This window comes from Peromyscus maniculatus, chromosome 6 (genome assembly GCF_049852395.1).
Source record: "Peromyscus maniculatus bairdii isolate BWxNUB_F1_BW_parent chromosome 6, HU_Pman_BW_mat_3.1, whole genome shotgun sequence".
NCBI classification, from domain to species: domain Eukaryota; kingdom Metazoa; phylum Chordata; class Mammalia; order Rodentia; family Cricetidae; genus Peromyscus; species Peromyscus maniculatus.
Genome location: NC_134857.1, coordinates 74,762,858 through 74,790,706, shown reverse-complemented (window position 1 = coordinate 74,790,706; position 27,849 = coordinate 74,762,858). Strand labels below are relative to the sequence as shown.

General features: G+C 44.4%; 1 protein-coding gene across 6 annotated transcripts in view; it reads right to left on the bottom strand.

The window, feature by feature from the left end:
* Positions 1-163: 163 nt before the first annotated feature.
* Pogz (pogo transposable element derived with ZNF domain) overlaps positions 164-27,849 on the bottom strand; it is a 66,034-nt gene continuing 38,348 nt past the window's right edge. For 3 of the 6 annotated variants that reach the window (XM_076574520.1, XM_076574522.1, XM_076574521.1), the window contains 16 exons: positions 22,845-23,020; positions 21,258-21,366; positions 19,247-19,537; positions 18,957-19,166; positions 13,490-13,596; positions 12,451-12,788; positions 11,539-11,693; positions 8,789-8,889; positions 8,207-8,353; positions 4,989-5,123; positions 4,703-4,875; positions 4,402-4,542; positions 3,939-3,995; positions 3,646-3,758; positions 3,374-3,398; positions 164-3,263 (listed from right to left, as the gene is read on the bottom strand). In XM_076574520.1, the coding sequence (XP_076430635.1) occupies positions 1,589-3,263; positions 3,374-3,398; positions 3,646-3,758; positions 3,939-3,995; positions 4,402-4,542; positions 4,703-4,875; positions 4,989-5,123; positions 8,207-8,353; positions 8,789-8,889; positions 11,539-11,693; positions 12,451-12,788; positions 13,490-13,596; positions 18,957-19,166; positions 19,247-19,537; positions 21,258-21,366; positions 22,845-23,020 (3,953 nt within the window). In that variant the 3' untranslated portion in view covers positions 164-1,588. The remainder of the gene's footprint in view (positions 3,264-3,373; positions 3,399-3,645; positions 3,759-3,938; positions 3,996-4,401; positions 4,543-4,702; positions 4,876-4,988; positions 5,124-8,206; positions 8,354-8,788; positions 8,890-11,538; positions 11,694-12,450; positions 12,789-13,489; positions 13,597-18,956; positions 19,167-19,246; positions 19,538-21,257; positions 21,367-22,844; positions 23,021-27,849) is intronic. The other 3 variants (XM_015988320.3, XM_076574523.1, XR_013052212.1) reach the window with 2 other exon arrangements.

Here is a 27,849-nt window from a genome sequence, read left to right as displayed (position 1 = left end):
TGTGCTGGGAGTAAAAAAAAAAACAAAAAACCAAACTGCAGGGAGAGGAAGAGGTGGTAACAAAGACCACACACCTACACCTGGACCACCAGGTTGTCATCTCAAACATCTCCCAGTCTATGAAAGCCTATTAAACAGGGACACATAGAAAAAGGTTTATAAATCCATTTCCTCTCATTTTATTAAAGGCTCCACTTATGTACATTTTAAAGATGAACCACTTACAAGCTTGTGCAGGTTGCCTCCTTGGCTCACAGGAGGAAACATTGCCGAAAGCCTCAGGATGGACAAGACTGGTGTGGCTGTGGGAAAGGTAGACTTGGTTTTTTGTTCTTTTTTTCTTCTATGGTACAGTACATTTTGGTTTATCACCATGAATACATCTTTTTCTTAAAAAAAAAAAAATCCCTCATGCAAATTGTAGAAAAATTTTCCTTGAAGTTGGCAGTGAAAAATAAAGATTCGTGTCTTTCTCTGTGCACACCTCTATGCTTTTTTTTTTTCCCACATCAGTTTCTTCTGAAACATTGAGAGAAATGTGGAAACCACAGGTTAGCAGGAGTTGAATTGGTCTGTGTCTTGTTCGAGTTCAACACTTAACATATGCCAGTTAGTACCTGTGATGTCTTGAGCAGGTGTGCGGTCAGGACGTGCTGAACAGGACGAAGTTCAACAAAGCCCCCGATGGGGGCTGGCTGATGGAAGACAGACTAGGGACGGCCTCCACCTGAACACTGATTGATCACCTCACCTAGGACCTCTTACTTGCTAGGGATACATGTGCTCCTTTGTGCAGAGTAAAGGACGGTGTGGAAATCAGGAAAGGGGTCAGGGTCACAAGTGCAAAAAAGATGGTTTCTGTTGTGTTTTGGTGGAGGGTGGTGAGGAAAGAAAAATCTATCCATTCTGGATGATTCAAGGAGGTTTCATGCATCTTTAAAGCCACGATTTTATATCAAGAGTTGCTGTAGAAACCAACACCTCTGGAGAAGGGAAGGGAGAAGGAAAGAGTTCAGTGGGATTCTTTTTTCATTTCCATTTTTATATAAAAGTGTTAAGACCACAATGAAAAAAATGTATCCACACATGTAATAAACCAGCTTGTGAGCTACATATTTTTTTCTTTCCAATCTGCAGAAGAGTTCTCACATTAACAATGATTAGATAGTATCATGCCCAAAGACATTGGCCATAGAATAAAACAAACAAAACCCAGAAATACTATGATACAATTGAGGTAAAAGGGGAAACAAAACAATTTAATATCTGTCCACAAAGGATTGTTTCCTAGATTTTGTCAGAAAAATAGCAAACACAGTGATTTAAATTAAAGAAGAAGGAAAAAAAGTCACGAGAACCTGTTTTTAGCAGAAGTGAGTAACCAACGGGCCAGCTCCTCAGCTCAGAAGTGATCACTACTGGCTGTCCTAATAACCCACAAATTCACAGGAAGTATCAATGTCGGGGGAGTGGTGGCATAAAATTAAAAATATAAACCAAGTACCCCACTGGTACCCCCTCTCTAAGTCCCTCTACCCTCCCCCTCAGCTTTCCTACCCAACACCGTGTGCTCTCACGACCCCAGCACCTAAATCTCCATCAGATCTAGGTCAGCTTCCTCAAAGCCATAAAAGGACTCCGTCTCACTTTCCCCCTCAAAGAGCTGGTGAAGGCTTTCGGGCTCAACTGTCTCTTCAGGAGATGACCTGGGTCGGGGTGTGGAAGCCGAGGGCTCCTCAGCCCGCTCTCCACTCAGCTTCAGCTGCTCCTCTAGGGAGGCGATGAGCTCCTCCTGCATGTCAGCGTTGCGTGTAGGTGAGTTAATGTTGCCATCAGGGCCTGGCAGGACACTAGCCACGAGGAAGGACCGCTGAACTAGCTCTGGGGAGTCCCCAATGACACCCAGCACCTCACTCAGCCAGCCCAGCACCAGCTGAAGCAGGACATCTGAATCACAGGCAGCATCTGCCATTTCCCGAGCCTGCTCCTTCCACTTTTTGTGCAGGAAGTTCTTAACAGTCCGTTTGATGCACACGTCTAATGGCTGGATTTTAGAGCTACAGCCTGCAGGGACCACCGCTGGCAAAGTGCTAGAGGCACTGAGCAGGGCCAGGACCTCTTCCGACAAGTGAGTGCGATGGCAGTCCATCACCAGCATGCCTTTGCTGTGCTGACAAGCTGCGTGCTTCTTCCACACACGGGCTGACCAGAGCTCCATGATCTCATCATCACTGTAGCCACTCTCTTTGGCCTCTAGCAATATAGAGTCCGGCACATTAGCGGGGCGATTTATTTGTCCGCGGTAGAAAACCAGGGTAGGGAGGACAGTGCCATCTGCCAGGATAGCCAGCACTACATCACACCAAGGCTCCCCTGTGCCCACTGTCTGGAGAGCATTCTCCTTTCGGTCATCACTGCTCAGTACTTCTGTGTCCAGGAACAAGGAGACCTCATCAATAGCCACAATCATAGACAAAGGTAAGTCCTGGTTGTGAATCTGCCGCTGTACAAACTCAATGAACAGTCCTGCATTTTCTGCTACATCCTTCGGTAACGCGTGGGCTACGGCTCGCCGGGCATGGGGAGTGAGGTGGTGCCGCAGCATGAAGCGCACAGCCCACTCATAGGATATCTTAAAACCCCCCTCCAAAGAGCGCCCTATTTTGGTGGCCTTCTGAAACAAGGTCTCCTCATTTACAGGGAGCTGTTGCTCTCGCTGGATCAGCACCCATTCAGCCAGTTTCTCTTCCGCCTCAAAGCTGAGGTATTTGCCCTCTAAATTCTCTCCCTGAGAGGCCTGGAAGCGTCGAAGCCAGCGGCGAATCCGCCGCTGGGGGTTTCGGAAGTGCTCGGCCGCCAGTTCCGTGTTGCAGCAGAGGGCAAACAGCACCACCCGCAGCTTCTTCACAGACAGCTGCTCCTTCTTGCCAACCCCACTGCCGCCACCGCCTCCACCACCTGCTGGTTCGGGGTCCTGGGTGACCGGGCTTCTTCCCTCTTCCTGTTCAGCGTTCAGACGCTCAGGCCCCTCTGTGGCCAAGGGCAGCAGGGATGAGGGCTGTGGGTGAGTAGGGGTCGCTGGTGGGGTCGCAGTTGAGACGGGTGACGGAAGGGCCGGGGCCACAGGAACTGCGAGTTCTTGAGGCTCTGCTGGGGTGGCTCCTCCGGGTTTCACAGTGGCAGCTTTGCTAGGGAGGAAGGGAGGTGGAAGATACATATTCTTCAAGTTCCGGTCGTACGCTCGCTCAGCAGTCTGGCCAGGCCTACATGAGTGGAGAAGGGAATCAGAGAGCGGGAACGGCAGTTCAACTTAGGAATTTAAATAACAGTGTTGTCATACAAAGTACACATTAAATCATGAAATAGATCTTACCTGGAGTGAGACATCCAACTGAGCCCTGGGAAAATGAGATTAAAAAAAGTTAGCTCCATAGATAATACCTTGAGATTTCAACATGCTGCCCACTACTAGACTCTTCATGGCAACCTTCCTAGTCTCCTCTAACTTCAGGTTAGAGTGTTTACAGTCCGAGGGTTGTGTGTGTCTAAACAGTGAATGGGTGAGGCCAGAGAAAGATGCTCCTGGCTCATAAAGTGTGACATCCCTTCTCCCAATCCCAGTTTATCCCAGCTTCTCTCACTTACCCCGTGGTAAGATGCTGCTGGATCTGTGGGAGGGGTTGAACACTAAATGCTTGGCCATGGCATCTCCCACAGAGGTAGCAAAGGTACAGGAAGTGCAGGCCAGCTTGATTCCACTAAGAGAGAAAAAGAGAAAGAGAGAGAGTGAGAGGACAAGAGTGTATCAGACACACACGGCAGAGACACTACGCAGTTCAACTCTGAGGCTTAAGTAAGGGAGTGATGCACATAACCACTCCACAAACAAGGGCATGACATTAACTTCAACAACTAGAGTACGGAGAAATGTTCATTACCTTACAGAATTTTTAAACAAAGCCAAATACTTGGGGCTCTTCCGTGGCACATGATTGCTGAAAAAGACAAAGAAGCAGTTACCAGCCAATGACAATGTCCAACCAAAAAGATGCCTTCTCAATCCAGACCAGTTTGACCATCAGGCTTCTCAAACTTCAATATAAATACAAAATAACCTGAGGATCAATTACAATTCACGTTTTAATTCAGGTCTAGGATGGGGCTAAGAATCAACATTTCTAACAAGCTCCATCCAATGCCTAGACTGCACTTTCAGTAGCAAGACCCTAGAAGGTTATTTGGAGCACAGACTAACAAGGCCAAATGAATATGGGTTTGCTCTTTTATCTCCCTGGAAGAGATGGACAAACAGCTTTAAGAGTTGAAGAAAGAAACCAAATGGAAATGGGAGGGATGAAGAGAGTTTTGGCCTCTAGAAGTCCTGGTTTGCTCTCGACTTACTTGATCATGTGATTGGCATAAGCTCGAGAGCAGCAGGTGCTGTAGCGACAGAGAGAACAATGCACATAGGTAGGGAAATGATTAGGGAAATCTGGGATCTCAAAGCTGCACTCCAGACACGTCTGTCGGCCCATGACGCTCCTGTTAAAAACAAAAATTTCATTACTGCTTCAGAAACCATCAAAGCCTAAGATTTTTTTGAGCACCGACCCTGCTGCAGATGGCATCTGATTCCCTTGGCTACTGGGAAAGGCTCTGCCCACAGCTCCCACCCGCCTAGCATTTAGAAGGAGGCACTGACATTTTCCTCACAGCTCTCTTCTGGATGTTGCGTTGGACAGGGGGGTAAAGGAAGACAGGGCAGGGGTCGGTGGAGGAGGTCAGTGGCGCTGCCTCCTGTAAGGCGCTAGAAGATGTATCATTTGAAGACACAGCGATAGTTCGTGGCTGACCCCGAGAAGCCCGGATTGTCACCTGAGAACCAAGGGAAGAACAATGAAATGGCACTCACAGCGACCCTCAGGGTACTGTCCATCTCTATGCTCACCCTCCCCGGGTCTGTAAGGAACTTCAGGCAAACCCCTTACCTTGGTGCCTGGCTTTAAGCCTTCCAGTTGCTTAGGTTTACGGAAGGTTTTATGGTGCTGGAGCTTGTGTTCAATTTTGTCCTTGGCAAAGAGAAACTGTAGCCGGCATTTGTTGCAGTGATAAACGTTTCTCTTCTGAAGTGGAGAAAAAACAAAACAGACAAGAATCCCTGACACGTTCCCAGGGAGTCAACGTCAACGTTAGTCTCTTCCCTTCCTTCTGCTGAGAATTTAATGATTAAGAAGAGAACTACTCCAGACCAGGCAACCTATCCCTGAGCACCACCAGCTCACATCCCCAGAAAGTGAAGGCCAGGGTGCACTCACAGGTCCTCAGCCACTCTTGACTGGGAGCATGTGGGCCAGCAACACGCCTGCTCACGCCTATCACCTGGACATTCTTCCTGATTTTCAGAAACACACAAAAACAGACACGGTAAAGCTGTCAAGTGAACGACAAAACAACTCCGACTTCTCCTCCTGTCCCCTTCCTTCACAGTCCAGGCTCCTCTAGCCCAGGTTCTTGGTGCATTTCCACAGACAGGCAACACCAGGTCCACCAGCACTTTTTCACCACCGCAGAGAAGCAACCCCAAAGCAAAGGCTTCTCTTGTTTGTCTCCTTCTGGTGGTGCCAGGGATACAAGCAAGAAGCTGAAGCCTTCCTTATGCCGAGCAAGCACCCCATCACCACGGCACTCTCCAGCTGAGTACAAAAGATAGTACTCCCTCCATATTGTCGCTCTGCATTCCTCTTTCTGGGGGCTGGGGAGTGGGTGTGGAATGGGGGGAGGGGGTAGAGTAGGGAGAGGCTCTTTGTGTGTGTGTGTGTGTGTGTGTGTGTGTGTGTGTGTGTGTGTGTGTGTGTGAGTGTGTGTGTGTGTGTGTGTGTGTGTGTGTGTTTCAGAGACTGTTTTGAGGACTTGGTCTGAGAAAACAGGACTCCTATCTATGACTTTCTTTGCGTGGATAGCACATACATGTAACACTGGGCGAAGATGAGTGAAGAAGGGACTTTGTGAGGGCTGCATGTGTGTGTGCACATGTAACATGGAGCACACAGCACCCACACCTGGTTTTCCATTTTTATGTCTCTCACAAACCTTCACTCTCCTCTAGTAGGTTCTTTTTTGTAGCATTGTTTACTTTTTTTTTGGGGGGGGGGGTTCAAGACAGGGTTTCTCCATGTAGCTTTGCGCCTTTCCTGGAACTCACTTGGTAGCCCAGGCTGGCCTCGAACTCAGAGATCCGCCTGCCTCTGCCTCTCGAGTGCTGGGATTAAAGGCGTGTGCCACCACCACCTGACTTATGTTTACTTTTTTTTTTTAAAAGACAGAATCTCATTGTGTATCTTAGGCTAGCCTGGAACTTACTCAGCAGTCTAGGCAGGCCTCAAATTAATGGCCATTCTACTACCTCAGCCTCCTGAGGGCTGAGACTACAGTGTGAGCCACCACACTAGGCTTTCTATAGCATTTTAAAACAAGGTTATAACTATTCCATATTGTAAATAAAATACAACAGAACCAGAAACACTATCAGTTTTCCCCTCAGCCACTCCTTGCCTGGATCACCCACCCTCTGTCCTCCTCTGTGTAAATGAACATCCTTAGGTTGTCTCCATTTACTTTCTCAAGACCTTTGTTTCTCCTGCTGGAACTCTACCAATCAACCCAACAGTCTCTTAATGTTGCTTAATAGCGGGTCTGTCTCTGGTTTCTTTCTAGCTTAACATTCCTGTGGCCTGAGCATTCTGATCACAACCTTTTTTCTTCAGAACACTTCAGTCTCCTTGGCAACAAAAGGCCTACTAGGACTACAGTGGTCGTTCTATGGACAGAAAGAAGCTTCAAGGACTCTCAGCCTTATCCTTGACACATCTGGAGGACTTTTGAAACTTAACAAGTTTAAAATCAGCTGGGGTCTAGGACAGCTCAGCGGTTAAAAGTACTACTGGCTGCTCTTCTAGGATGTTGGTTCAGTTCCCAGCACCCACATGGGGGCTGACACCTGTAACTCAGGCAGAGACACATAAAAAAAGTAAATAAATAAAATCAGTTAGGTCTTATGGTGCACACCTTTAATCTAAGCAGCCAGGAGGCAGAGGCAGGTGAATCTCTTTGAGTCTGAGGCCAGCTAAGGCTACATAGTGAGACAAAGTCTCAAAAAAGAAAGAAAAGAAGCTTAAAACTAAACGAATGTATGTAACACTTCTCAAAGGACTCTTGTAACAACCCAGACATCAGGTTATATCTACCAGTTATACTGTAATGTCAACAGACGGTGCTAAGCCAAAATACCTAAATCTCAATATTCTCTCAACATTTGCTTTCTCCAGTACTTCTCGGGAAACAGTCCTGCTGCACCCGACTGTCGATGAAGACTAGGTGCCATTTAACATCTTTGACACAGCTTTTTCTGTGCAGCCCAGGCTACAGGGCCTCAGCCTGACAGCAGCATGGACGGCTACAACGCCGAAGACAGGGCAGCACGTGTGCTAGGAACCATGGTTTCTCTCCCGCTACCTCACTTACCATCTCTAAATCCCAAAGACCGTGCTATCTTAGCAACACTCCTAACCCTGCTCCTTCCTCACTTCCCAAGCCCGCAGCCACTGTCATCTCCTCCCTAAAGGATTCCAAAGCCTTGGCTGGTCTTTCCTCCACTCTGAACTTCCTCAGTTTACTTAAGTCAGCCGGGGTAAAATCTTGAATAAAACAAGTAGAACCTATCAGCCAGGGCTTGAACTCCTTTCCCAGCCGAGGAGAGCACCCACAACTAGTCCCCACCTAGCTCCAGCACTGCCTGCCTTGCATCCTACAATCTACTCTGATGGCCTCTCACTTCCTTACACTGCCCAGGCTGACCCTGTGCCTCAGGTCCATTACTTCTCTGTTCCACTTTATTCTACACCATTATTCATCCTTCAGACCTTAAATACCACTTCTTCCTGGATATCCCCTCAGCTCCCAGAATAGGTAGATGCTTCTCTGTCTCTTGCCCTGTTAACACAGCCCTCATAATGCTTTCATGTATTGTTCCTTTAGCACTAAATCTCTTAACATCTAACCTAGTGTGTGGCAAGTGACAGGAACTGAATGATGTTTGCTCACAGTACTATCTTCTCTATCAACATTGATTATTAATTAATCTATCTCAGCCCTGACCCTAGAATCCAAAAATGCAAACGCGAATACAGGACTGCTCGGTGCCCGATACCTGGTGCCTCATGTAGTGCTGCTGGAACGCATTGCCATTTTTGAAGACTTTCAGGCAATACGGGCAGAGCAAGTGCCGAGTATCTTCATGGATCATCCGAAAATGGACATCGACCTCAGAGTAGAGGGAGGAGCGGTACTGACACACCTGATCATGCAAGAAGGAAAATAAGGGTAAGAGTGAGTAACGAGCCATAAAGAGGTAACAACGACCATGGGGGGGTGGGGGTTAAATGCATAGGGTATTACTGTTCTGGTTTTGTGACGGAGATCTACATGGGGGAGATCCATAAGAACAGTAATGGACAGCAGAGTCTGCCAACAACCCAGATTTTCTAAGGAATAAAGCACTCTCTATCTTAAGAGCGGAAGCTTGGGAGACACACTCTCTCTCAGTATGCACAGGAGGCCCCTCTTCCCTGTTATCTTCCGGGAAGTCCTAACTACGGGAACTGTGTTAGTCTCTTCCCGTATGTCTTCAGAGTACCTACACGGAATGGGTACAGTGGGGACTTTTAGTGGACTTCTTCACAATCGGTTTAAAAACAAAATGCCTTAAACGCTCTGGAGGAAAAGGCAGTACCTGACAAACATAAGGCATCTCTCCAGGCTTATGAGTGTCCTTCATATGCTGGAGAAACAGAGGCTCGCTTTCAAACGCCCACTCACAGATCTTGCACTTGGCTGTAAGAAGAAAAATCATCTAGACATGCACCTGGATGGAAGATCATAGCCCTTACAATTCTCCTGACTGCATCTCCACGTGCAATCACCAACACATCTGTAAAATGGTTCTGCTCTAACATGTGTGTTGCTATTGACAACTCATGTCCCTATGTCTCTAACTCAGTCTTTTTAATAAACAAAGCTCTATTCTAGACTGTGAACTATTTGCATTTTAAATTGGACGTTTTCTCTTGACTTCTAACTTAAAGTCACATTCTCTGTTTACCATTTCCTATCTCTTACTTCTCTTTCTAACTCAATACCCACTGTTGTAACCTAGGACTGTCACCTCTATTATGATAGACAGGAACCTAGGAGAAAGCATTATGACTTACTACTTACTGTTCGTGATTCCACACATCTACAGTGTGCATCCTACACTGCTGAATGAGTTCTTTGAAAATACTACATATGCTTATGCCTAAGGACAAGATTCTCATTTATAAATAATTCATAAATATCTACTGACTGTCCAGGAAGTACCAGGAAGAATTTGTTCTGAAAAGGCTGACAGGGTCTCATTACACAGTCCTGCATGGCCCGGAACTCATAGACTATTCTGCCTCTGCCTCCCAAGTCAGGTATTAATGGTGTGTGTCACCACAATTGGCTGGACAGACTCGCTTACCTTGTCATAAATGTCATTTCTCTTTCCATATTAACAGATTAAAGATAATTATATTCTGAAATTAGTCAATTTGTCAAGCTTCATTCTAAGAATATAATTACAAATTTTTTATAAAATTTTTAATTACTTCATGTTTTGAATTACAAAGTATGGCTAGCCGGGCGGTGGTGGCACCCACCTTTAATTGCAGCACTTGGGAGGCAGAGCCAGGCGGATCTCTGTGAGTTCAAGACCAGCCTGGTCTACAGAGTGAGATCCAGGACAGGCACCAAAACAACACAGAGAAACCCTGTCCTGAAAAACCAAAAAATGCCAGGCGGTGGTGGCGCACGCCTTTAACCCCAGCACTCGGGAGGCAGAGCCAGGCGAATCTCTGTGAGTTCGAGGCCAGCCTAGTATACGGAGTGAGATCCAGGAAAGGCACAAAGCTACACAGAGAAACCCTGTCTCGGAAAAAAAAACAAAAACAAAAAAACCCACAAAAAAAAAAAAAAAAAAAAAAAAAAAAGTATGGCTAGAAAAGGGGACATATTTGTGTTTTTCTTTGTTCACTGGCTTTTCAGGTTTCTGCAAATATGGAAATTATAGACTTTTAAGAGTTGTAAGTATTTTATAGAATTTTAAGTATTTTTATAAAGTTTTAAGTATCAAACAATGGTCCACCCCTTGAATCTTTTTTTTTCTAAGTCCTTTCTATATTTAAAACTCTGAAAGTTTAACCACCACTATTTGTGAAACCTGACCACAAGATCTTCCCCCTCTCAGAATTATGTTACCCATCACTGCTATCAGGTCAGGCAGGTTTGTAATAGGATCTTGTTGTTTAGATAGGGTCTTATGTAGTCTAGGTTTGCTCTGAACTCAGTCATCTTCCTACCTCTCCTTCTAAGTGCTGCTATTATAGCATGAGCCCGTAAACCTAACATATAATACTCTTATTCTCACACACTGTAATTATCTAAGCTCCTATACTTAACATAATTTTTGCATTTTCAACAAAATCGTCAGTTCTTTAAAAGATACCAGAAATAATCTGAACAGGAAGTAAGAAACGCTCAGTGGTTTAAGTGTGTACTGCTTCAGTAGAGAATTGGAGCTCGGTTCCCAGCATCCACAATGGGCAGCTCACAATCATCTCTAACTCTAGCTCCAGGGAAATCTGATGCCTTTGGCTTCTGTAAGGCCCTGCCCAGGAGCGTGTGTATACACACATACATACATGCATACATACATACACACATACATGCACACACGCATGCATGCACTCTTAAAATTAAAATCCTGAAGCTGGGTGGTGGCAGTACACACTTTCAATCCCAGCACTTGGGAGGCAGAGGCAGGCAGATCTCGGAGTTCAAAGTCAGCCTGGTCTACTGAGTGAGTTCCAAGACAGCCAGGGCTATACAGAGAAACTCTGTCTTTAAAAACAACATTTTATATATATATATATATATATATATATATATATATATATATATATATATATATATAGAGAGAGAGAGAGAGAGAGAGAGAGAGAGAGAGTTTTGAATGCTGGGCTCACATCTTAAAATGTCCATTCAATAGAAATATATGCTTTTTTTCGAGACAGGGTTTCTCTGTGTAGCCTTGGCTGTCCTGGAACTCTGTAGACCAGGCTGGTCTCCAACTCACAGAGATCTGCTGGGATTAAAGGTGTGCGCCGCCACCACCTCTAGCTAGAAATGTATGTTTTAAGCAAGTGACTTCATTACTCTGAGTTAATGCTTGTTTGGTCTTCCTGTTTTGTAAATCAGGACTGCAACATTCTAGCTCGCCACCTATTTCACCCATTTCACTCATTTATAGCAAAGCACTTTAAAATCAGGCTTGAAAGAAAAGAGGGGCAAGTACTTCCTCCAACACCATATTCTGCATATGAGCTCTTCGCTAGTGCTATTCAGCAGGTGAAGGAAAGGCAGCTCCCACCCCTCTGCGGGAGTGTGAGTTTCCACACTTACTAGTGGACTCGTAGGGACTATGAACGTTTTCCAAGTGGCACTGAAGCTGGAAGGGGGTGGAGAACTGGCGGTAACAGTGCTGGCAGATAGTATGCCCGTCCACCTCCCCGTTCTGCTGGTCAAGTTCCACGTGGTGTTTCATGTGGTTCATGAACCTGTAGCACAGCACAAAGAGAAAGCACAGAAACAACAAACAAGTCTTTGAGATAGAATGACAGAATTATAAGCTAACATTATTTGCTCCCCTCCTCCAACTTCCTCTATTTAGGATGGTCATTTCCTGAGCCTGGAAAGATGTTCTTTCCAAATTCTGTGTATGTATGTATGTCTAAGTATGCGGGCACGTACTCATTGGTACAAGTGATTAAGGAGGCCAGAGGCATGAGATCCCCTGGAGCTGGAGTTACAGATAATCATGAGCCACCTGAGGTTGAGTGCTGGGACTTGAACACAGGTCCTCTGCAAGAGCAGAACACATTTTTAACCTTTCTCTAGCTCCAGATAACGTGTTTTTTGTTTTTATTTTAATAGTTATTTTTATTTTATGTAATTGGTGTTTTACGTGCATGTATGTCAGATCTTGGAGTTACAGACATATGATTACTGGGAATTGAACCCAGGTCCTCTGGAAGAGCAGCCAGTGCTCCTAACTGCTGAGTCATCTCTCCAGTCCCCAGGTAACAAACAGGTTCTTAAAACTAAAAGTAGGTTCTGTGCAAAGAGACTGGTCTTCCTTACTCAAGCTCAAAGGTATCCTTTATTACTAAAATAAAATTAATTCAACAGTATTGCACACTATAAATTCTAACAAGACAGCATCACAGTTAATGTTTCCAAAAAGAAAAACTGAACAATGTAAGATGACTTGTCTTTTTTTATGCAGGGTAACCTCCAAGGCTGTTTCATGCTTACCGAATGTTGTTTTTCAGCCTTTTGGTACAATGAGGGCATCGGAAAGACGTGGCCACCTTAGGAAAGCTTGTGAGTTGGGCTACCTTGCCCCCATCCCGTCCATAGTAAAAGTCATCAACTAGCATAATAAGTTTGGTCTGGATGCCATCTCCAGCATTCTCATTTGGCTCTGGTACTTTGGTAGGTGGTGAGAGAGCAGGAATAGGTGTGGAGGAGGGTGTGGAAGCAACAGGAGCTGTCTTCTCAGGGGAGGAGGGCTTTGCCGCCAAGGGAACACTGGGCTCTGCATCGTGGGACTTGCCTTTCTTCTGGTACTCAACCATTTCAGGGCAGCAGTACTGTAAAAGAGAGGACACCATCATCCCACTTACCTGAGACTAGGATGAGCTAAATACATAATGTCACCAACAGTCCTGGGAATGGTTTGTTCACGTCGGCTACGGTAAGGGACACATTTGTGGACACTGGGGTCTCTGCACAGCTGGGCCTGCAGGCATCGTCAGCACAGCTGAGCGGGGCTCAGTGGTCCCAGGGTTCACCTTCTGTGTGTCCACACAGCCTCGAACCTGCCCCCCCCCCCCCCCCCCCCCCCCCCCCCCCCCCCCCCCCCCCCCGCACCTGTCTAGAGCTTGTGCTAGCACCACCTGACTCTGAGCTCTCTAGAGAAGGAAGTCCCAGCCTTCATCTGGACTGACACCAGAAAGTAACAAGACTCTACATGAAGCAGGGGCCAGGGACAGAGTTAAAACTGAGCTGAGGACATGACCATTGTCTGGGGTCTTACGTGACAAACTTGCTGTCCTGGGAGATCAAATCAACCATGCTAAGACAGGAAGTGTTCCATCACCTATTGGCAGTCTTTAAATGTAGTCTATCATTTTTTTGGTTCACATAAAACCTTTTCTACACTATACCAAAGAAAAAACAGCTTTCAAAAGTTTCCAAGCCAGTTTAAGCATCTGCTTTTCATGATCCCAGTATCAGAGGAGGTAGAAGTGGCCACTGAAGCTGGACCCTTATCATGGGTGGTGTCACTTACACACATATGACCTCTCAAAGCTTCAGTAACACGGAACTGAGCATTACACCGTGGACATATTTTCCGTCCACCGTCCTGGAGGTCAAACACTGGGATGGAAGAGGTCACTGGAAGAATAAAGAAGAATTGATAAAGATTAATACAGCATACTGGGGCAAGACTACACAGTCCCTGAGGAGAAAGCCAAGAGTAAGGAGCAAGCATGAGAGACACATTTTTTTAACTGTTCAAACTCTAGGCCAGGGCTGGCAAACTGAAACCCAGAGACCATTTCAGCCAGCAGTCAGTTTCTATTTTGACTCATGAGCTAGGAATGCCTTTTTACCACCACCTCTAATTAGGTGAAGTTCTTTTTTTCTCTCCCATTTATGGTTTTTTTGGGCTTGTTTTCAGACAGAATCTTTGGGTCATTCAGGTTAACCTTGAACTCACGATTAACCTGCCTCCACCCCCATGTGCTGGAATAACAGAATGTGCCATATGCCTGACAGACATTTTCCTTTTTTAAAACTGGGATGGAGCTGCGCATGGTGATGTACACCTATAATCCAGCACTTGGGAGGTGGAGGCAGAAGAACCCCAAGTTCCAGGCCAGTTAGGTCTATATATCTAGTTCCATTTGGCCTACATAAGGAGACTGTTTTCAAAGAAAACAAGAGTAATGAGTTGTGACACTTTGATATACATTCATACATACTCAGCATTGTAACTAGCTTTAAGTTGTATAATTTCCACAACTTTAAAATAAATTTACTTATGTGCACTGGTGTTTTGTCTGCATTCATGTCTCTATGAGGGCATTGCATCCCCTGGAACTGGTGTTATAGACAGTTGTGAGCTGCCATGTGCTGGGAATTGAACCCAGGTCCTCTGAATGAGCACCAGTGCTCTTAACCACTGAGCCTTATCTCCAGCCTCCAGAACTCTTATAGAACTCAAACTATTTTGGGGGACAGTTTTGCCTGGAACAGTGCCTCTTGTGGTCCATACCAGCCTTAAAAGCATGCTATAGTGGAGGCTGTCTCTGAGTTCCTGACCCTCCTGCCTCCACATCCCAGGGTCTAGGATAATGGATGTGTACTACTCCTGGCCTTTCTGTACCAGGGTCTCCTTATGTAACCCTGCTGGCTCCAACTTTGACAGTATTTCACATGGCCTAAAATTCCCTTAAAGTTCTTCATGCTGTACCATGTCAAAATGACTTCCTACACATACAAGTAACATCATATGGACTCAAAGGTTATATTTAGGAATATGCATGTATATACAAATATATATGCATGCAATAACAGCTGATGAAAAAGAGGCCATAAATTTGTAGAAGAGTGGGATGGGATATATGGGAGGGTTTGGAGGGAGGAAAGGGAAGGAAGAAATGTAATTGAAACAGAATCTTAAAACAAAAAGCACTTTTGAAAAGAAAAAAAAATGACTTCCTTTTCAAACCTAAATAACATAGCTTTGTGCAAACAGGACACATTTTGTTTATCTATTTATGCTTTGATGCTACTTTAGGCGGTTCTCACCTTTCGCCTATTGTGAATGATGCTGCCATGAGCACAGGTGTACAACTTCCTGTTCTAGTCCTTGCTTTCAATTCTTTTCAATACATGCTCAAAAACAGAACTCCTAAAGCATATGGTAATTAAAATTTTTCTTTGGAGAAACACCATACTATTTTTCATAGTATCTGTCCAGTGCTATATCCCTGCCAACAGTCCATGAGGATTCCACTTTCTCTACATCCTCACCTAAATGTTGAATTTATTCTGTGTGTGTGAACATGTGTGGTCAGAGAACCTACAGAAGCCAGTTCTGTCCTTCAGTGTGGGTGGCAGAGATCACACTCAGGTTGTCAGGCTCGGTGGTAAGAATCTTTGCACGCTGAGCCGCCATCTGCTCGTGTCTGCACCACTTTGTTTCTTTTGATAACAATTACCGGGGTGGAGAGATGGCGCAGTTATTAAGAGCACTGGCTGCTCTGCCAGGGAACCCTGGTGTCTTTAGCACTCACACAGTGGCTCACAACCATCTGACAGCCTCTTCTGGTTTCTCTGGGCACCAGGCATGCATGTGGTGCACATACATACAAGAAGGCAAACCGTCCATACACAAAAAATAAATAACATTACAGAAACAAACAGCAACAACAAAAAACCAAGAACGGTTTCCTTTGATTATGGTTGACAATGAATTACTCAACTTCAGTCCACAGGCAGAAGGAAAAGCAAAATCACTTGGCAGGATCAAAGTGGTATTTTCTCATAATCTTAAACCCTCTCTGAAGGGATCTTCTTCTCAGTTACACACATCTTTTTCAATTAGCACACACAGTGAGCTCCTTATGGCATTTTCACGTACACTTTGTCTTGGCTGATTCTGCCCATCCTGTCCCATGTGCTCTACTCATCCCTACTCCCCTCTCTCCCCACCATTTACCCCTTCTAGATTCCTGGCCTCTGAGCACTTATGCCTACGTAAGTACACACAGAGAAAACAGAACCGGGGTCCACAGAGAACAAACAGGGTCTGTCTTTCCGAGCTGGGGCTAACTTTCTAGTTTGGTTGGTTTAGTTGTGTTGTTTGTTTGCTTTTTGAGTTACTATCCTAATGGGTACAGATGACATTTCACCATGATTTGTTCTGTTTGGTTTTTCGAGACAGGGTTTCTCTGTGTAGCCCTGGCTGTCCTCAAACTCACAGAGATCCGCCTGCCTCTGCCTCCTAAGTGCTGGGATTAAAGGTGTGTGCCACCGTCCCTGGCCTCACCATGATTTTTATGTTTCCCTAAATGGATACTGCTGGCTATCTTCTGTTGATCAGACGTTTCATGATTGTGGAGATATGTCTCTTTCCCCAACTCCCGAAGGGATGGAATCCGGGGCCTCATACACACTGGGGAAGCATCCTATCACTGCTACTTCTCCACAAGCCCTCTTTGCCTCATTAAAAAGAAAAAATAATAGTTAAAAAAATATTTTATTTTATTTTTTTTGCTTTTTCAGACAAGGTCTCTCTCTATGAAGCCCTGGCTGTTCTGGAACTTACTGTTTATGTAGACCAAGCTGGCTTCAAACTCAGAGATCTGCCTGCCTCTGCATCCCAAGTGCTGGAACTAAAAGCATGGGCCACCATAACAGGAACAACAACAAAAACACATTTTTTATTACATGTACTTTGTGTATCTGCACACATGCCACAGCAGGTATGCAGAGGCCAAGACTACCTGATGGCTCACTCTCTCCATCATGTAGCTCCCGGGACAGAGCTCAGGACGCCATCAGGCTTGGTGGCGGCAGCTTTACCTGCTGAGCCATCTCACCAGCCTGCTTCACCTCCCCTTCAACTGGTTGGGTTTGGTATTGTTGCAGAGTGCAGGAATTATTTACGTATTAGTAATCTCTCAGCACAATGCATTTTCCCCATCCTATAGGTTCCCTTTTCACTGTGCTGCGAATGTTCTCTAGTGCATCTAAGTTTAAAATTTCAAATCGAGCAATTTTTATTCTTGCCTGTGCTTTTGGCATCCGAGATATGGTTGTTAAATCTAATATTATCAAGCTGCCCCGCCACCACCCCATGCTTTTTTCCTAGGAGTTTTTGGTTTTGGTCAGTTGTTTTATGGCAGAACCTCCCATGTGGTACAACAATCTTCATGTATCAACCTCCTGAGTGCTAGATCACAGGCCTGAGCCACTGTATTTGGTTATTTATTTTTAGACAGGATCTTAACATTGCCTAGCGCCTTGATTATACCAGGTACAAAGCAATCCTTTTTTTGGTCTCATAAGTAGCTGGGTCTGTTTATAGGCATGTATAACTGTGTCAACTTTTTCCTTTTTCTATATGGTTTATACATGTATGTATTATGTATGTGTGGATGCGCTCACTTGTAGAGGTCAGAACTTCAGACCTCTCCCACTACCTCTCCAAACTATTTTAAAGACAAGGTCTTCAACTGAACCAGGCCATCACCACACCCTTCCAGCTAGACCGACAGGCACAGGTATGTGCCACCAGGCTCGATTTTACTTGGGCGCTGGAATCCCAGCTCTGGTCCTCATGTTCACAGCCAGCACTTCACTGCTGAGTCGTCTCCTTGACCCCGCCCCCAGCTTTCTTGTTTGTTTTTGATTCTGGAGACAGAGTCTCACTGTGTAACCCAAGCTGGCCTCAAACTCAGAGAAAGCCTCCTTCCTCAATCTCCTGAGTGCTGAGTACTGACATGTACAACTTCATGTCCAGAGTTTCACAGCATCTGTGTTTGCTTAGGTCTTTGATTTACCTTGAGGTTTTTATTTTGTTATTGTTGAGACTTCTCACTACATAGCCCTGGCTGTCTTGGAACTCTCTCTGTAGACCAGGCTGGCCTCAAACTCACAGAGATCCGCCTGCCTCTGCCTCCCAAGCATTGGGATTAAAGGCGTGAGCCACCATACCTGGTTTTGAGTTCATTTTTACATTGCATAGAAAGTAAGAATTTCAATTGTTTTTCTAGACAGGGTTTCTCTGTGTAGCTTTGTGCCTTTCCTGGATCTTGCTCTGTAGGCCAGGCTGGCCTTGAACTCACAAAGATCCGCCTGCCTCTGCCTCCCAAGTGCTGGGATTAAAGGCGTGCGCCACCACCGCCCGGCTAATTTCAATTTTTTTAAACTATCTAGGTTTTTTTTTTTTCAATGCATTTAAAAGGCTTCAACTTTATTAAATAGTTGAAATAAAAGCAAAAGAAAAATCTGGGGCACATGAAAAGCATACAAAATTCCAAACTCAGATCCCACTAATAACTTTAGTGGAAGACAGCCCAGCTCTCATCCATTTGTCTAGTATTGGTAGCTGCTTCTACACAATGGCACCAGTGTATGTAAGCACATGCTGTACATAAAGCCTAGGAATACTCACAGAAAGTTACCAGTCCCTGCTCTGGATCACAGAAAACCCTCACATTCAAAATCTCTATCTTTCTGAAAACCTCTCTACAACCATCTCAACTTTAAAAATTCACCCCAGAGGAGTTGGAGAGATGGCTCAGTGGTTAGGAACACTGGCTGGTCTTCCAGAGATCGATCCTCAGTTCAATTCCCAGCAACCACATGGTGACTCACAACTGTCTATAACTGTAGTCCTGTGAAATTCAATGTCCTCTTCTAGGGTGTAGATGTACATGAAGACAAACCCCCCACATAGATAAAATAAATAAATCTTAAAAAAAAGAACCCCCCCCCCCCCGAAAATCCACCTTTTCCACAAAGACATTTTTTGATCAACCCATCCACTTCATTTATCAATCCCCAAAGTGGCTGCAAGTTAAATTTTCACAACTGGTACCTTCTTACATTAGCATTTCTGTAAGACCAAATCAAAGCACCTACATCCTATTTATTTCTCCACTTCAGAATAGTTTCAATGCAATAAACACTTTATCAGTGTTTTCTGAATGACTGACTGGAGGTTCGGTTTCTCACATTACCTTTCATTGAAGATTCGGGTCCACCGGCTCTTTGAGCAGAACTGCTGTTGGACACCACCAATGGCCCAGGACTCTGGCCCAGGGACGGGACAGTGTTAAGAGTGTTCACCAGTTTGGCCACTTCGTTGCTATTTTCACCTGTAACCCCAGGCCGCTTCACAGTGACAAAGCTGGCAATGCTCACTGCGGGTGGAGAGGGGAAGGAGGGAGCTACGTTGGCCAAGTGGAACCGTCTGCCCCCTCCCCCCGCTGCCCCATGCTGTCCCACCATCGCCTCAGCCCGGTCTCACCTAGTTTGGGATTTGAGGTCTGGCTGGACTGGCCCAGAGGCTGTACAGCCAGCTGCCCCAGGGAGGCTGGCTGGGTGGCAGTGGGAGCGGTGGAGGTGCTGGGAGTGGACTTGGTCTGCTGGGCCTGGGACTGTGGGACAGTGCTTCGGATGGTCAGAGTAGCTGGGATGACGGTGGTGAAGGTGTTGGTGGTGGGCCGCACAGGCACTGTGGAGCCTGGCCTCACGGGGGTCATCTGAGAGAACACTTGTGGGACACCAACTGCCGGCTTAACAAACTGTGTACCTGGGGCTTTTAAAAGAGAGACAAAGAAAGTCCCAAACCTTCATCAGTGAGCTCACCTATAACATATTTTCTTGCCTTTCCTAGAAATACAAGAACAGGAAGAAGTTATTTCCCTAAACTGACTGAGCGACCATCAGAGGTTACCAGGAATAGTGTTGATCTTAACAGCTAAGAAAGCAGAAGCTGTCCACAGGACAAAAGGATTTATCCTAAGGAGCTTAAAGCAGTATTTAGAAGATAGTTCCCATCAACTCCTCTGCAGACATCTTCCACACTAACCTTTTTTACCTCAAGAATACTAGCTTGACCTCTGTATTAGAGCAAGAGAAAGAACGGATAGATATAGGCCAAAGGCAAAACTTAGTCCTTCAAATCCCTTTTCAGATTCTAAAAGAATTTTCCATCTTCTTCTATATACTCAAATAGGACAGGGAACTTCTCTTCTAGAATGTCCCAAAGGGGAATGTTTTTCTAGAACAATTGTAGACAATTCCACTGAGAAATATTTATGGAACACCTTGAATGTTATAGAGAAATCTGATCAGACTTATAGTCTAAAAAGCCCTGTGGGCTCTGAGATCAAAAGACCAAAAATTCTTTAGAAAGGTAAATTACAGAGGCTCCTTCTTATTTTTATACTTGATTTGTGTATGTACACAAATGTGTGGGTGGCGTGCATACCATGCTGTGCACGTGGGGTCAGAGCACACCTTGTGGGAACCAGCTCTTTCCTTCCACCATGTGGCTTCTAGGGAGTGAACAGGTTCTCAGGTTTGCCAGTCCTTTTAGCCCTGAGCCACCACCTACTGGTCCTGAGGTTTCTGTCTATATGATTACATAAGTTATTCTCTTTTTGACCTGAACGGTAGAAAACCTGACACATAAGAAATATGACTTGGGGGAAAATCATAAGATTCTTTTTGGTACTAGAATTTGAACCCAAAGCCTCGAGCAATGCTAAGAATGCACTACCCTTGGTTATACCCCCAGCCCCAGGATTCTTTAATATTCCATTATATGGTCATTGGTAGTTTTATCCTCAAAGGATATTATCATTTACTTAACTTACGTCTAAAACCCCCCAACCCAACCCTGCCTTGGTTTGTTTGTTTCTTGAGACAAGACTGGCCTTGAATTCATAGTAATCCTCCTGCTTCAACCTCCTGAATATTGGATTCTAGGAGTGTGCCATCATGCTTGGCTGCATATCCAAACCTATGCTTTCAAATTAAAGTAAAATTCAATTTATAATCCTACCACATAAATGAGTACATGTATATGGAGTAAGAAATTTGTGACTTTGCATTAACAATATTCTTTCAGGATAATAAACTTAATCAGCAGCTATTGATAATACTAGATAAAGCCTTATTTTAACTCATAAAGGGTTGTGAAAAGCTAAATATAAAAATAAATTTACTACCCTGGCCAAAGGCTAGAAACTTTTTTCAAGACAAGGTTTCTCTGTGCAACAGCCTTGGCTGTCCTGAAACTCACTCTGTAGACCAGGCTGGCCTCGAACTCACTGAGATCCGCCTGCCTCTGCTGAGATTAAAGTGTGCACCACCACCACCACCACCACCCAGTGGGCTTAAATTGTTGAGATCATATTTTAAATTTTTCTTTAAAGATGCTTTCAAATGATCTAGACTATTTTGAGACAACAACAAAAAGAACCCCCAAATACCTGGATGCCAGGTTATTCCATGGATAAACATCTCCTTACCTGGGACCAGCGTAATTGGCCTAACTGTCTGTCCCTGCTGTACGTTCAGCACAATCCCAACCTGGTTCATTGCATTTTGTACAGGCCGAACATTCCTTACAGGAAATCCCTGTATTAAAAAGCAAAATGACCTTTAACACTGAAAGCAACTACCCCGATACTGACTGCAGTATGAATGATAGCCCCCTATTCGTACCTAATAGTTCTCGTTCTAGAGTTACAGCTTTCAAATGACTGAAATTGAAAATTTAGGAAATTCTCTCATGCTAGATTTTTGTGAAGTGTTTTTTTGTTTTTATTTTTGCTTTTTGAGATGGGTCTTGCTAGGTAGCTTAGGCTGCCTCCAAACTCCTAACTGTGTTTGCAAACACCTTTGTTTTATTTTGAGACAGGGTTTAAGTAGCCCAAGTTAGCCTCAAACTTGCTGTGTAGCTCAGGCTAGCCTTGAATTTATGACAATTCTGCTTCATTCTCCTAAGAGCTAGGTTTACAGGTATGCACCAACACACCCAGCCTGTTTAGCAAACTATTAGTAACAAAAAAACAACAAAACTATGTATCCGCAGACTGGTACTTTGAAGAGAAAAACCAAAATCACTAACAGTATTTAATCTAGGTTCTAAGATATAAACAATCCTTGTTTTATATGCTGCTCCCAATGCCTACTACTTTCAAGGTCACAAACCTCTGGTAAATTAAGAGGTTATAGAAATTAGGAAGCCTTAAGCAGAGAGAAGCACGTGCCTTTAAATTCCACTCAGATTTGGGCTTTCAAAACTTGCAATCACTACCCTGTAGAGCAAGCCTTCCTTCTTCAAAGACCACTTACTTCATACATGTATCTTCAAAGTCAGCGCATTTCCCTAGGGGAGAAGCAGCTCAGGCAAAAGGAACACTTTCAAAGCGAGTGTGAGAGCTTAAAAGATGAAGACTATGTGATGTGTAGGAGCTGTTTTGCTAGCATGGATGTATGTCCACCACGGGGTGCTAGGGATCTACTGAGGTCAGAAGAAGGCAGCAGGCCCTCTGGAAGTGAAGTTCTCTAACAGTTAGGAGCTGACATGTGGGTGCTGGGAATTGAACCTGGGTCCTCTGCAAGAGCAACAAATGCTCTTGACTGGTAAGCCATCTCTCCAGTCCTTTGTGAAGGCCTTCCCCCGCCCCCCTTTTTTCTTTTCTTTTTATTTTTTCAAGACAGGGTTTCTCTGTGTAACAGCTTTGGCTGTCCTGGAACTCGCTTTGTAGACCAGGCTGGCCTTGAACTCACAGAACTGCCTGCCTCTGCCTCCAGAGTGCCGGGATTAAAGGAATGCACCACCACTGACTGGCAGCATGTTAAGGCTTTCTAATTCTAACTTTCCCAGTGATTTCTGTCCAAACTTTAATCAACTCAACAGACTTCTAAGGTGTATGGACAGGAAATATGCAGGAAAGGTGCTACACTGGGCATTCCACAAGGAGGAGAAGTAAAGAGAGCCTCAGTCCCACAGACAAGACTCAGAACCATTTCTAACGGTGATGACAGAGCCTCTGGAGGCCACAGTCTTTATTTCCTTTACAAGTCCCAGAATTCAAAGTCCTACTCACCTGGGTAGTGATGAATATAGGTTGTGAGGCCACAGGGGAGTTAGTCACATGGTTGGCATTCTGCATGACCTGGACAGGTCTCAATACTGGTTGAGTAACCATTGTTCCCAGGCCTGGTGCTGGATTCTGGGTCAGAATGAGTGGCTGTCCACCTTGCTGGACCAAAGTATTACCAGCTAATGGGTAAAAGGCAGGGAAAACAAGAAGAAAGCCATGTTACAGAGCATTGCTAAACTCGTATTCTACAACAAACAGTAATGACTGTCTCAGTTAAGAAATGGTGTCTCAGATGCCAATATTACTCAGCTGCCACTACTCACCTCAAGCTTAGTGTCCCCAAACTCCCCAAATGTAAGCTTCACCCAACTCCGCAGCTAACAGGAAACAGGTGGGTTGGGGCAGTTCACTAACCTCACCCGGTCTTAACTGAGGCTGAAAGACACCAGTTCCTTTCTTCACACTAACAACTTAAGTGACCACACAATTCTCCCCAACCAGCAGAGCAAACAAAGAGAAGACTCTCCATATTTTAGGTAAATCTATTTGTAAGAAGGTAATTTGTTATTAATCCCTGTACATTTTTTTTTACATTTATTTATTGTAAATATAGGCGTGAGTATGTGTCCCGTGTCCTATGTGTAGAGATCAGAGGACAGCTTGTGGGAGGCAGGTCTCAGGTCCTCAGGCTTGGCAGCAAGTGCCGTGACTCACCAAGTCACCTCGCAGGCCCTACATTTCTTTATTGTTGTTTGAGAAAGGGTCTAGGTAGCAAAATAACATCAGGTCGTGGTCACCCCCAACTACAGAGTAATTTCATTGCTACTTCATAACTATAATTTTTCCACTGTTTTGAACTGTAATGTAACTATCTGATATCTGATATGGACCACTATGGGGTCATGACCCACAGGTTGAGAACCACTGCTAAGGCCACCTGAGATTCTAAAGAGTCTGTGTGTGTGTGTGTGTAGTCATATAAATAGCAGGCAGATCAAGAGAGAAATACATGCCTTGATCTGTTATGTGCAGTACTCTGAAAGGTATAATATGGGCCAAAAGAATATAAATATATATTTTTATTCACAAGACCTAAATCAGTATTTTTATATCCTTAATGATGTTAGGTAATAATGCCTATTAAATAACTGTAAAGTTGGTATGATAGTAGAATATTGCTGTGTTACTGAGTATTTGAGTGTTTACTGATATGTGTCTAGTAAACTCACTTCTTAAAATTTCAGGTGATGGTTTATAAAGTTGATAACTGCAACAATAAAGAATGATGAGAATGTTTAAAAAACAAAATAACATTCTTCATTAGGAAATACCAACTGTGGTGGTTTGGGTGAGAATGGCCCCTCTAAGCTCACGTTTGACTGCTTGGGCCAGTCATGAACAGCTGGAGAAGGACTGGGACGTGTGGCCTTGTTAGAGGAGGTGTTATCTGAGATAGCCTTGTCATAGCCCAGGCTGGCCTCAAACCCAGCCAACACTCCTGCTTCAGCCTCCTGAGTGCTGGGATTACAGGTAATATATGCACACATTTTATCCAGCGCACACTGCAGCTCTTCAGAGGTGAAATGTCAATGTGCCTTTTTTGTTGTTGTTTTTTTGTTTTGTTGTTGTTTTGTTTTGTTTGTTTTTCGAGACAGGGTTTCTCTGTGTTTTTTTGGTGCCTGTCCTGGATCTCGATCTGTAGACCACCAGGCTAGCCTCAAACTCACAGAGATCCACCTGGCTCTGCCTCCTGAGTGCTGGGATTAAAGGCATGTGCCACCACCGCCTGACTCGATGTACCTTTTATACTCTATTGTTAATACATTAGTCAAATAATGGAAAATATAGTCTTCAGAAATGTTAGAAAGGGATTGAGTAAGCTGGGTGGTGGTGGCATACGCCTTTAACCCCAATGCTTGGGAGGTAGAGCTAGGTGGATCCCTGAATTCAAGACCAGCCTGGTCTACATAGTGAGTTCCAGGACAGCCCGGGCTATACAGAGAAACCCTATCTCAAAAAAACCAAAACCAAAACAGAATGTGAGGCCGGGCGGTGGCCAGCACTTGGGAGGCAGAGGCAGGCTGATCTCTTGAGTTCAACCTGGTCTACAGAGCGAGATCCAGGAAAGGCGCAAAGCTACATAGAGAAACCCTGTCTCGAACAACCAAAACAAAACAAAACAAAACAAAACAAACAAAAAAAAAAAAAAAAAAAAAAACCCAGAATGTTAGAAAGGGCTGGAGATGTAGCTCAGTTGGCAGAGTGCCTGCCCAGCATGCATGAGGCCTTTGGTTCAAATGCCAGCACTACACAAGTCAGGCTTGTGTTACATGCCTGCAATCCCAGCATCAGGAGTAAGGAGTTCAAGGTCACCCTGTTGCTATAGCAAGTTTGAAGCCAACCTGGAAAACAAGACCAGGTGCAAAAACAAAACAAAAATGTGTGCATGTGTACACACTTGTAAATCTAGCACTTGAGAAAAAGAGGCACAAAGATCAGGAATTCAAGGTTAGCCTGGGCTATATGAAACCCTCCCTCAAAATCAAAACAGAGAGCTAAAGAGAAAGTTGGATCAACAGTTAAGAGCATTTGTTGCTCTTGTAGAGGACGTGGGTGTGATTCCCACTGCAACCATCTGTAACTCCTGTTGGAGGGGATCCAATGCCTTCTTCTGACCTACAATGGCTCCAGGCAATACACATGGTGTACAGACATTTGTGCAGCCAAAACACTAATGCATATAAACTAAATAAGCTAATTAATTAATTAATTAAAAAACAAAACAACCAGGCATTGGTGCACACATTTTTAATCCCAGTACCTGGGAGGCAGAGGCAGAGGCAGAAGCAGAGGCAGAGAGATCTGTGTCTAGTCTACAGAGTGAGCTCCTAGCCAGAGTTACATGGTAAGACCCTATCAAAAACAACCCTATCAATAAAACAAAGTTATAAGTATTAAGATGTAAGATAGCCACTACATACAAGAAAGAAGTAGGGAAAACGTAGTCTGTGTGATTCTATTTTTGTAAAAAACACATTGTTACACATAGTATACAAAAGTGTAAAGAAGTAACTACTTGTGCTGGGCGGTGGTGGTGCAAAGGCACTTGAGAGGCATAGCCAAGCGGATCTCTGTGAGTTCGAGGCCAGCCTGGTCTACAGAGCAAGATCCGAGACAGGCACCAAAACTACAAGGAGAAACCCTGTCTCGAAAAACAAACAAACAAACAAACAAACAAAAAAGAAGTAACTACTTGCATAAATTACAAATAAATAATAAGAATTACAAATAATCATTTCCAAGTGATAGGACAGTTAATTTTGTTTCTCCCTTTTGACTTTGTTACCTAGATTTTCTCTATTTTTCTTCTTTCCTACTGCATTTTTCTTTAAGACAAGATCTTGTTATTTAACAGACTGGCCTTGAACTCACAATCCTGAGTACTATGATCACATCTTGCCCTGTTCTAACATTTCCTACAATCACTTATTTTTATTTTGTGTGTGCATGTGGGGGACAGTGGCTAGCCTCAGGTGCTGTTTGCCTTGTTTGGGTTTTGGCTTTAAGAGTTATTTATTTATTTATTAATTATGTACACAGTGTTCTGTCTGCATGTTTGGTGAATGACAGAAGAGGGCACCAGATCTCATTACAGATGGTTGTGAGCCACCATGTGGATGCTGAGAATTGAACTCAGGGCTTCTGGAAGAGCAGCCATGACCTCTGAGTCATCTCTCCAGCCCCCTGGCTTTGTTTTAAGACAAGGTCTTTCACTGGCCTGGAGCTGGATGAGAGGCTAGGCTGGACAATGAGCCCCAAGGATCTACCTCTTTTCATCTTCTTGATACTACATAGGCAGACAAAGCAGAAGGAACCAAGTTTATGACCAGCCTGGGTAGTTTAGTTAAACTCTACCCCAAAATAAACACTTAAAAGGGGGCTGGGAGATGGGTACATAGCTCAGTGGTAGAGTGTGTTTACCTTAGTATGAGGCCTTTGTTCAATTCCCAATACGTGCACACGCGCACACACGCGATTTCAGTTCCTAATAAAACAACCACACACACACACACACACACACACACACACACACACACACACACACACACACACGAAAAAAAAAAAATCAAAGAACATGAAGCACATCCTTTTATTCCCAGCACTCGGGAGGCAAAGGCAGGTGCATCTCTGCAGGTTTGAGATCAATCTGGTCTACATACCAAGTTCCAGGCCATCTAGAGCTACAAAGACCCTGCCTTATAAATAAATAACGTTCTTTTAGCAGTACAATGAGTCCATGAAAGCATATATTGCTATGAATCCTATATAGAGACCTCAAAATAAATAAATGAACAAACAAACAAATAAATAAATGAGTAGAGTTCTTATTTAGCAGTACAATGAGCCCATGAAATCCTAAAATGGAAACTGTCAGGAATCATCTTCAGTTGTAGCACAAATTATTAGAAGAGTCTTATTAATAAAAACAAACCTGGAGCCAGGTACTGGGGTCAACGCTGGAAGATCAGAGAAGCAGAACAAGCCACAGCCACCTCACCTTCCAATTCCTCAGTTGATCCTGTTTCCTCAGACTGGAAGCCTTTTTGAGTCCTCATCCAAATGGATCTCAGCAGAATTGCTGCTAAAAGCCTAAAAGCTTAACCAGGCTCTAGTTTCCTGGTATTCACACCTTATATGCCTCTCTGCTTTCTGCCATCACTTCCTGGGATTAAAGGCGTGAGTCACCATTCCTGGCTGTTTCTAATGTAGCTTTGAACTACAGAGATCCAAATGGATCTCTGCCTCCCAAGTGATAGGATTAAAGGCGTGTGTGCCACCATTTTCTGGCCTCTATGCCTATCTCGTGGTTGTTCTGTTCTCTGACCCCAGATAAGTTTATTAGGGTGCACAATATACTGGGGGACACAATATCACCACATTCAGTGTGTAGAAAGTCACCAATAATGAAACACAAGCTGGTGTTGGCACAGGCAGAGGCAGGAGAATC